At 33.6% G+C, this 11,482-nt stretch overlaps 1 protein-coding gene across 1 annotated transcript; it reads right to left on the reverse strand.

Annotated features, from left to right (window-relative positions):
* Positions 1 to 5,756: 5,756 nt before the first annotated feature.
* On the reverse strand, positions 5,757 to 10,147 carry LOC148306134 (uncharacterized). Its single transcript, XM_088265564.1, has 3 exons — positions 10,065 to 10,147; positions 7,801 to 8,173; positions 5,757 to 6,513 (listed from the first exon to the last, which is right to left on the reverse strand). Exons 1-3 carry the CDS (start codon positions 10,113 to 10,115, stop codon positions 6,089 to 6,091), a joined length of 849 nt encoding a protein of 282 aa, XP_088121690.1. The 5' UTR covers positions 10,116 to 10,147; the 3' UTR covers positions 5,757 to 6,088.
* Positions 10,148 to 11,482: the final 1,335 nt, after the last annotated feature.

Below are 11,482 nucleotides of genomic sequence, written 5' to 3' on the forward strand. Positions count from 1 at the left end.
CTGATCAAATAAAATTAATGTGGAAAAAACTACATGGTTGTTATTTTATTCTTTTAAATGGATGAATATACTAAGTGACTGTCGCATCAATAAATGTTTTTTTTTTACTAAAATATATAATTTTTACTCTTCACACCTTTTTTATTATAGATTAGAACTTAAAGTATGATTTGAGATAATTGATGACGCCAATACACTTGATACAAAACTAATTGGTTAATATCTTAATTATTTTTTGACATCTCATCAAAGATGAAGTCTGAAAATATCTTAATTGTTTCACCCATATTTCAAAGAGATGGCACATAGAAATAACGATGAAAAAAATGTGAAATATGTAACTCGAGGTATTAAAAATAAAAATAACACTTCCACAATATCAATTTTGTTTATTGTATTTTCGTTTAAGCTATTATATTTACATTGTGTTAATTTAAAAATCCAACGACGGTCTAAAACGGTTTCTCTATATCCTGGCAAGTAAACTCGACGCATTTCTTGAGTATGTGGTTGAAATGCATTTTAGATGCGCACAGTCTCCTGATTGCAGCCACGTCAGCGGCAGTACATTCGTAATAATATAAACAGCTCGCTGGATCGTAGAATAATCCGGCGGATTTGCATTTACCGCCAACTGTCGCCTCGACTGGAGTGGGATCCACACATATCTTCGTCTCTTCGTTGAACACAAAGTTGTCGGGACAGGAGAATATATGAGGATAGGAAGTATTTGATGCTGACGAGTCTTTGTAGCAAACGTAATACAAAGCCGGGTTACCTTTGATGGGTCCAGTTTCACCGGATCTATTACAAGGTGGAGCGATTTCGGGACAAAGATTATTCACAAGTTTCTTACTGCAAAGAGTGGTCTTGACGTCATAGTAAAATCCTGCGTTGCATTTTTGCGGAAGTGACTCGGGTTGAACTTGTTCGGGCTTTAGTGGATCCGGTATACACAGGTGGTAGAGTTGACACCCGAAAGGGTCTGGGAATAGTCCGACTTGGTTGCACACAAATTCGTAATTTGGGAGGCTGCAATCCAGGTTGGGACCAGAGGTACAAGCGCCTGTGGCTGCAAGGCATGTTTGGTCGCTCGGGCAATCTTCCTGGTGTTCTACAATCCAGCCGGACCCGATTTGAATGCAAATCCACACCTCTCTGCATTCGAAGCATATGGGTCCTGGTTTTGTGCAATTTGCAGCGCTCGGAGCACGGAAAAGTTGGTTTGTTTCAATGTTATACGTGTATGTATTCCCATCTTCAATATCCTCTGGAGAAATATACTTAGTGTAATCCGTCAATCCGGATACCTAAAAAAATATATGTTTCATTAATGGATTCGGCAGTCACTTTGTGGTAATATCAATCCATTAATTATTTGAATTTAATTTTAAAAATACCACCATTTCTTGAAGTATATTGTGACACGTGTTTTTAAGCGTTCCCCGTCATTTTCAAACATTTGAAAGAGATGCAGAATGCATCACGACGAGTCATTATACATTTTATTTTAATTTTGAAATTTGAAATAATAATGTTATTTATTATTAGATTAATATATTATTAAATTAAAACCAATATTTTTAGCTTTTCCACTTTATTTTTATTTGACCAGCGACCGGGTTTCGTCGTTACCGACATCATCAGACTTGATGTCGGTAACGACGAAACCCGGTCGCTGGTCAAATAAAAATAAAGTGGAAAAGTTAAAAATATTGGTTTTAATCTAATAATATATTAAAAATGCAATTCCATCACGAAGTGTCAGTGGATAATATAAATCTATAAAAAATGTTATTTTATTACTTACAATTGTTGTTGAAAATATCAGCAGAATCAAACAGATAATTCGGGCCATTTTTGGTGTCTTACTGAATAAAATTTTATCAAATTATTTCAGTATCACAATCATATCCTCTTTATATATATATAAAATCAGTAGATTTCGAAAACAATCAGATATTGTTAAAAGTTTTTCCTCTCATAATTATCGATAAGAGTATAAACGGACAAAAAAAATAAATACACACATAAATATATAAATATATATATATATATATATATATATATATATATATATATATATATATATATATATATATATATATATATATATATATATATATATTTATATATATATACATATATATATACATATATATTTATATATATATATATATATATATATATATATATATATATATATATATATATATATATATATATATATATATATATATATATATATATATATATATATATATATATATATATATATATATATATATATATATATATATATATATATATATATATATATATATATATATATATATATATATTTCTATATATATTTATGTATATTAATTTTAAAGCAGAAAAATATTTATGTTTTCATTATTCACACAAATATTTAATTTTCATACAATTTCTGTAAACCTGAGCGGCTCATTATTAGAAATAGGTATTAAATTGTGGTAGAGTGGGTTTGAACCAAGAAACTCTGACTTAAGAGTCCGCGACACTAACCACGGGACCACAAACCGACACATTTATGAATGTATATATTCATTATACAAATATATGAAAACATTTAAATTTATTCACATAATGTGGAAATATGTATTAATATATTTTTTTGATAACTCAATATAGAGAAAGAAGAAAATTTCTCGGCATTAACGGGGCTTACGACCATCATATGCTGGTTTAAGTGATCACTTAACACACGTGTAACATTCACCAATTCTACCCAAGATTACAGCCTATGACGGTCGTCAGCCCTGTAAATTCCTATTCTTCCATATTCTTCTTCATCTATGTTGAGATGTAAACAAAATAATGTAATTTTCTTTTATTTAGTTTTATAAATAGATATTGCAAGATTTGAAATAAATAAATAAATAAAAATTAATACCAATACAGTTTTAGAAACTGCTTTTTAATGATAAGTCGACTTAAATCATTCAATTATCAGTGTCGATAAAGCCTAAGTATCTAACGTAGACATGTTAAAACCTATTTTATTTGTGTGTGCTATGTAGACTCCATATGCTCCACCTAGGAAGCGGATATGGTTTAATATATATTTAAATATATTAAAATAATCTGTAGTCTATCCTCAAATACTGATTATACACAACGGAGTCCTGGTTCCAACCCTAATGTATGGAAGTGAAGCATGGAGTTGGCAAAAGCAAAATAAAGCATTTGTTTTATGACATCTCATCAAAGATGAAGAAGAATATGGAAGTCTAGGCATTTACGGGGCTGACGACCGTCATAGGCTGGTTTAAGTTATCGCTTAACACGCGTGTAACATTCACCAATTCTACCCATTATTGACAACCACACTACTCAATTTCTTGGAAGTTCTGTATATATGAACCAATTTTGAAATATCGTTCTTGATCACTAGAACTTCACTAGAGACATCTATAGGTGATATGAAAATAAGCTTTTTATTGAGCACAAAATCTTTTATTACTATGTGAGGTCAGAATCCTGGATTGTAATCACATACATGAAAAACGCCAGAAAATATTATTTTAATTTTTATTATTTTAGCTTATAATTTGACCAGTTAATTTATTTACAACATTTTGAGTGTGTTCTAATGCTTGTTCACAATTTCATGTATGAATAAAAAGAAGTATTTGGACACACTCAAAATTTTGTAAAATTAAAACAGATTGAATGCAGTCGAAATGCGATCTCTCTACAGCTATCTAGTTCACAAATCGCTCACTCCTTTCAAGAACGTCATAAATCAAAAATCGTCAATTTTCAGTTGTGCATATTTTCGGAATGTCCAGAAAATGTACTATATCCCAGCAAAAGCAGCATATTTTCAACATAACATTTACCCGCTACAGGCAGAAAGTGTTGTTTTCGCATTTTGAAGAAAAGGTATTGCTTAATAATTTTTTTAAATTTAATAAAAATAATAAATCCCTTACCGCACCCCAATGGTGCATAGGGCACTGCTTCATATAAACGCAGTGTTATCTCGATCGATTACACATGAAGGAAAGGTGATCAGCCCTCCACTTCAGGTACCAGTCCAGTGTAATATTGAAAAAATATTAGAGTGAAAAAATCACTTATATTTATTAAACCCCCTGGGAATCGAACCCGGGACCTCCAGAACGGTAGGCGAGCATGCTGACCATTACACTACGGAGGCGGACAAATTTACTCAATATTTTTCAAATGGAGAAAAAACATTCAGATTTTACCTAGAAAGATCTGTTGCACGGTAAAAAGTTCAATAAGTGGCTTGATATTTATTTTAAAAACATTGTATTATATTTTTAAAGTTTAAAAACGTTTTCCTGAAAAACCAAGTTTTTTTTATTTATGACGTTCTTGAAAGGAGTGAGCGAAATGTCAAATATAATTAACGTACAACGCTATTCGCTAAATTTAAAACATTTTCCGATAGGGTCATTAATTTTGTGCCACTCTAAATATTATATGTGTTTGATTTATGACGTTCTTGAAAGGAGTGAGCGAAATGTCGAATATAATTAACGTACAACGCTATTCGCTAAATTTAAAACATTTTCCGAAAGGGTCATTAATTTTGTGCCACTCTAAACATTATATATGTTTGATATATGACGTTCTTGAAAGGAGTGAGCGAAATGTCAAATATAATTAACGTACAACGCTATTCGCTAAATTTAAAACATTTTCCGATAGGGTCATTAATTTTGTGCCACTCTAAACATTATATAAAAACGATATCCTTGAATAGACCTATATGGTGAGTCATTGTTTTGAAGTATTTTTATTTGTCGTAAAAAACAAGCTTCTAGATTAAATTGTTATCATTTAGAAGATGGTATCTTGAATCATAATACTAGTTACGTCAATTAGGAAAAAAAACATTTTTAATTTTTAAATCAAAAACTCTATCTAAAAGTGCTGGATGATATTATCTTAAAAAATCATAAGCATGTCCTCTTATCAATATTTTTCAATTTCCTGTCATTACGCTTAAAAAACTTTTAACTTAATAAAATTTCTCAGAACGCTTATCATTTGGGCAGAATGCAATAGAATTTTTGTAAATTTTTTTTCCGTCGAAACTTGTTTATAAATTTAACTTAACAAATTACAACATATTGCACACGTAGATCAAAACTGTATCAACTCAAAAATTATGTTTGGTTTTAGATAATCACTAATTCGGATTCTACAAACGAAGACGCATACATATATCAATTCATCCGATTTAATTAGCCCACGAGCTACCATGTGGCGATCACTGGTTTAGCACATACCGCTCACTCCTTTCAACAACGTCAAAAATCGTCAATTTTCAGATGTGCATGTTTTCGGAATGCCCAGAAAATGTACTATATCCCAGCAAAAGGGGCATATTTTTAACTAAATATTTACCCGCTACAGGGCAGAAATTGTTGTTTTTGCACTTTGAAGAAAAGGTATTGTTTCATTATTTTTTTAAAATTTACTAAATATTTTTCAAATGGAAAAAAACATTCAGGTTTTACCTAAAACGATCTGTTGCACAATAAAAAGTTCAATAAGTGGCTTAATATTTATTTATAATACATTTTATTCTATTTTTAAACTTAAAAAACGATCTCCTGAAAAATCAAGTTTTTTTATATATGACGTTATTGAAAGGAGTGAGCGATTTGCAAACTAGATGGCGTTAACAGATTCAAACGCCAAATTCACCATCTAATTTTGTTTTAACATAACTTTTTTACTAAATAAAAAAAAAATTGTGATAGAAATCTTTATTTGGTAACAATTTTTTGTGAATTAAAAAACATGATATCCGTCAAGTGGCTGCCGTCAGTTGTGATTCATATTTGTGCCCGTTATATATTTTTTTTTATATACTGCAGCTGTCTTGTTCACTATTGTCAAATATAAGTGATGTATGACGCCACTTGCAAAAATTATGACATCTTCCGATAGGGTGATTATTTTGCCCCACCCCGTAAGTAGTTTTTTCGCATGTATATTATTTGACGAGTGGCTATGTATCATCGTTACCGTATTTTACGTTACGTTATTTTATTATATAAAATATTGTTTTTTAAAATTTGTTTTACACGTGATCACATGTGAAGTCAACACATTTGGACAACTTTCCGTTGAAATACATTTTCGCGGGACACAGTCGTTTAACGGGAAGTCCCCCCGGGGCTCCACACTCGTGGTAATTCAGGCAGCTATTGGGATGGTAGAACAACCCTCGAGCCGAGCATTTCCCGCTGGCGTCCAGCCCGGGATCGGGAAGGGGGTTGTCCTCGCAGGATCGCGTTGTCTCGTTGTAGACCTGGTCCCGCGGGCAGAGGAACATCTGGGGGGTGGAGATGTTGGCGTCGGTCTTCAGGCAGATGTAGTGCATGCTGGGATGGCCGGGGATGCCGCCTCGCTGACTTGGCAGGGTACAGGGCTGTATGAGCATCGGGCAGGACTTGTCGGCCAATCTCACCCTACACTGACCGGTGAGAGGCTCAAAACCATAACCTAAATAAGAAAAAAAATCATTCAAAAGTCTCTTAGAGTTTATATAAAAATAAATAACAACATTTTGAGTGTGTCCAAATACTTGTTCACAAAATATGGATTATCTCCAATTACAGGAGTTATTTCCATATTATTGTTTGATATCTCATCAAAGATGAAGAAGAATATGGAAGTCTAGGCATTGAGATGTATCTCACCAATAGATGCCTCTAGTGAAGTTCTAGTGATTCAAAAACAAGGTTTCTAAATTGGTTCATGTATATATAGAACTTCCAAGAATTTTAGTAATGTGGTTGTCAATCATGGGTAGAATTGGTGAATGTTACACGTGTGTATCACTTCAACCAGCCTGTAACGGTCGTAAGTCCCGTAAATGCCCAGACTTTGATATTCTTCTTCATCTATGTTGAGATGTCAAAAAACATAAAATTTTACTGTGAAATTACATTTAATAACTTCCAATGTCGCTGACACTGTTGTCACAAAGTAAATGCTATAAATATGAATAATATTGAGAATTTTATCGATAATATTGGTCTCAGCCATGCTTTTTTTCTTATTTCACCCTTCGAAGATCTTTTCTATAGAGAGCAGAAATGGAGTAGGTATTTTATTAAGTCTGAACATCGACAACCTAAAAAGAGTTTATTATACTATTGTACACTCACTACTATAGTATGGCATTATTGGATGGGGAGGCTCATACAACAACATACTGAACTCTGTGAAAATAGTACAGAAAACAATAATTAAAGTTATTTTGAAAAAAAACATATCCAACAAAATTATTACATACAAAATTTCAAGTCCCAAACATAGAAACCATTTATAAAAAAACCGCAATTTTTCAAATACTAAAAGGTGACAAATATTTGAATTTTAGAAAAAGTTTATCTTCGAGATTCTTAAATGATTTTTCAACTCCAAAATGCAAAAATAAGTAATCTCAACAAAACTTCAAATATTTGGGAATTAAATATTTCAATAAACTCCCTAAAGAAATATAAAAATAGAAGATATAAAAATTCTTAAGAAAAACAATTATGCCCATTACATATAAATCTTTAAAAAATATATGAAAAAAGACTTATACCATTAATTATATAAAACATTAAATCATTAGTGTAAGTCCCTCTCCAAGCACAAGAGCTCAGTCTCTTTTTTGGAGAGGCACATCGAATCTAAAACTAAATGTTTGCCATAATATGTATAAATGTTTAGAAAATGTACTTAAAAATGTAACTATATTAAATAAAAATAAATAAAAAAAAGTCATAACAAGAAAACCTTCTGGACACGTGAGTTCAATCGCCACAGGATTTATGGCTACGTCACCAGATCCTGGAATGCACATCAGGTATTGGCATCTGTTGAAAGGGTGGGGGAAGACTCCTAATTGCCTGCAGACTAATTTGAACTTGGTGATGTTTTCGTCACAAGTAGGATTGGGTTCACTTGTACAGTTTCCCGTGGCGTCTAGGCAGCTGCCATCCTCACAGCTGTAGAGTTCTTGCTTGAGATAGTACCCTCCGAGGTCTATGCATTCTGATACGGTCGAACAATTCTCACACATCAGACCCTCCACAGCGCACTCCTTCCCTTCGCGGGATATTTGTCGTGTCAGCGGATTGAAGGATATTGTTGTGCTGTTTGCATCCACCTGGAATCAAATAATGAGTTCCTAGAGAAAAAAAAAACAAAAAAACACTACCCTTAGCATTCATTGTTCATTCATTCATTCATTTGATCCCTTATCCGCGCCCCAATGGTGCATAGGGCGCTGCATCATATAAACGCAGTGTTATTTTCGATCGTTAACACACGAAGGAAAGGTGATCAGCCCAACGCTTCAGGTACCAGTCCAGGGTAGCATATAATAAATATGAGAGTGAAAAAATTACTTATATTTATTAGACCCCCCTCTGGGAATCGAACCCGGGACCTCCAGAACGGTAGCCTGGTGCAATGACCATTACGTTACGTTTCTGTGACGTTATTCAAAGCCAACTTACGAAAATAACGTTTTTTTCGAAGGCGCATTTTCCAAAAGAAAATTATGAATGAAGATATTAATTATACCGGCTGTTATGAACACAAAACGAGTCTAATACAATCTTTTATAGGGTGACTTTGTTAAATTAGATATTCCTCCCGTCTGACAAAGATCCATTCATTGGTCGGAACAAGTTGGGAACAACGAGGTATTAAGTAGGGCTGGGGAGTCTAGATGCTTACTAAATAAAGTAACACAACAGCGAGACAAATGGTTAGGCCATAATATAAAACAGTCAAGCCTAATTTTTACAATTGCGGAAGGCTTAAATTACAGAAGACAACCCGATTGACCTACATAGACCAAATTGTCTCCGACATGCGTTGTAGCGGGTACGCCGAGTTGAAAAAAGTACGGAGGATAGAAACTGGTGGAGACTGACTATTAAAGAAGCAAACCAATTATCATACACCTTTGTTTTATAACCCACAAAAAAGAATTACTGTAGATGTTAATACTTTCTTCTTCCTCTTTCATTTGCCTTGTCAGGTCCCCTCAAGTCGACACTTGAGAGTATGTATCGGTAGTGTAATGGCAAACGGGTATATCTGTCAAATTTTTCATTTTCTATGTTTGTTCCACAAAATGTCTAAAATAGTGTATTCCATAATTTAGCAAAAGGATATAGCTGTAGTTGCAATACTTATTTAGTTTTATTAAGATATGTACATATGCCATCCGAACAAAATATTTATTTTAAAAGGTTGTTTTTGCTCTCCTGTAAAATTTGGTCTGAGACAGATATACCCATTGCCTTTACACTACCGGTATGTGTCCCTATCTTAGGCAGCTCTGAACAGTGTTTCGATTGATTTCGATCCGAAAGATACAAAAGATACTTCATGGGAAATGTGTAACATAAACTGACATATCGCTTACTCCTTTCAGGAACGTCATTAAAAAGAAACTTGATTTTTCAGGAGAACGTTTTTAATGTTTAAAAAATGTAATTCAATGTATTAAAAATAAATATCAAGCCACTTATTGAACTTTTTACTGTGCAACAGATCTTTTTAGGTAAAAGCTGAAGGTTTTTTTTATATCCATTTGAAAAATATAAAGTAAATTTTAAAAAAAATCAAACACTACCTATTCTTCAAAAATCAAAAACAACACTTTCTGCCCTGTAACGGGTAAATATTGAGTTAAAATATGCCACTTTTGCTGGGATATAGTACATTTTCTGGGCATTCTGAAAACATGCACATCTGAAAATTTACGATTTTTGATTTGTGACGTTGTTGAAAGGAGTGAGCGATGTATGTGTCCCTATCTTAGGCAGCTCTGCCGAATTTCGAGCCGTTGGATACAAAAAACACTTCAAGGGGAATGTGTTACATAAACTGACATATATTTTTGGTATTAATATCGATGTCAAACTTATAATGTACATTTTTTAAATGACAAAAATATCACCCTCGGTGTAACAAGGCTTTTATTTTCAGTACGGTATAAATAAAATACCATAAAATAGTACATGAAATATTTTCAAACTTACCATGAATGCACTTCCAAGGAACAGAATAATGTACAGGCTCTTGCACGTCATTTTTTATTTGCTCAACACTAGATTTTTGCACTATTTAAGAGCGATTTCAAATCTTTTATATTCAGCTTCATAGCATCCAGAGATATTCAATCACGTTTTTAATTTGTATAATAAACTGTATAAATAAAGTACAATGTAAATTATTACTGCACATGTTAAAATCACTTAAGTACATTGAATTGTTTAGCTATTTAAGTAAGGCGATTCAGTTGGATTGGCCATGTACTCCGCATGCCTCCTGAGAGCCTTAATCAAGCTTGCCTCTTTTACAAGGCATCAGGTTCGCGCCGCCCAGGTAGACCACTGCTGACAATTCGTCGGCAGTTCTGGTCAGAACTTTGGTATGCGGATCTAACTTGGGAGGATGCAAGGGAGCTGGCAGCCGACAGAAAAACCTTGAGACAGTTTGTGGAGTCCATATGCTCCACCTAGGGAGCGGATTTGGTTTAATTAATTAATTAATTTAAGTAACGTTAATAATAATAATAAAACCCTTAGCTGCACCCCAATGGTGCATAGGGCGCTGCGTAATACAAACGCAGTGTAATCTTGATCGTTACACATTAAGGAAAGGTGATCAGCCCTCCGCTTCAGGTACCAGTCCAGGGTAACATTGAATAAATAGTACAGTGAAAAAATCACTAATATTTATTTTACCCCCCCCTGGGAATCGAACCCGGGACCTCCAGAACGGTAGCCGAGCGTGCTGACCATTACACTACGGAGATGGACAAGTAACGTTAGTCCATTTAATCTTCACGTTAGTTTTGAAATGCCATAACTAGGCGAAACAATTGTCACAATACATTTTTTTTGTTTTTTTTAACAATAAAATACAACCTAGTAGACCGAAAAACCCGTGTTAGATTTAACAATGAATATATTAAAAATATATAATAATAAAACACCTAAAGTGATCACATAAACCAGCCGATGACGGTCGTCAGCCCCGTAAATGCCCAGGCTTCCATATTCTTCTTCATCTTTGATAATAAAAAAACACCTACTCTAGGCAACTGAAAACTGCTTAAATGTGACTGCTTAGATGGTCAGCTGTCCCAGCGGTCCCTTAGAGATAAAATATGGGGTTGATGTAAATACACAAATTCCACAAATGTGGAAGCCTGTGTGTAACAGACACCAATAGTAAGAAAGACAATTGAGATGGTAAGGCCATATCGGACGCAGAGAACCTAAATATATTGTAAACCAGGCAATCGCCATGGATCTTCCTCTAAAGGCATCTAGAGGAAGGATCTGTAGTATCATGGGTAACATGAATCGAAGGCATGGCCTAGGTGACGTTGTCCATGATAGAGGGACCTACAACCTGAGGACAAGAGAGCTGACCACATTAGTCTGCAAAT

The sequence above is a fragment of the Brachycentrus maculatus genome, unplaced genomic scaffold, assembly GCF_059751285.1.
Source record: "Brachycentrus maculatus isolate JH-2025_06_01 unplaced genomic scaffold, ASM5975128v1 h1tg000251l, whole genome shotgun sequence".
NCBI lineage: Eukaryota > Metazoa > Arthropoda > Insecta > Trichoptera > Brachycentridae > Brachycentrus > Brachycentrus maculatus.

What these genes read in the sequence shown, in the direction of transcription:
- LOC148306134 (XM_088265564.1), bottom strand. Translation starts at nt 10,115, where the DNA reads ATGACGTGCAAGAGCCTGTACATTATTCTGTTCCTTGGAAGTGCATTC. An exon ending in TCCTTGGAAGTGCATTCATG is followed by an intron (nt 8,174 to 10,064) that starts GTAAGTTTGAAA and finishes ATTTGATTCCAG; the next exon opens with GTGGATGCAAACAGCACAAC. An exon ending in TGAACTCACGTGTCCAGAAG is followed by an intron (nt 6,514 to 7,800) that starts GTTTTCTTGTTA and finishes TTTCTTATTTAG; the next exon opens with GTTATGGTTTTGAGCCTCTC.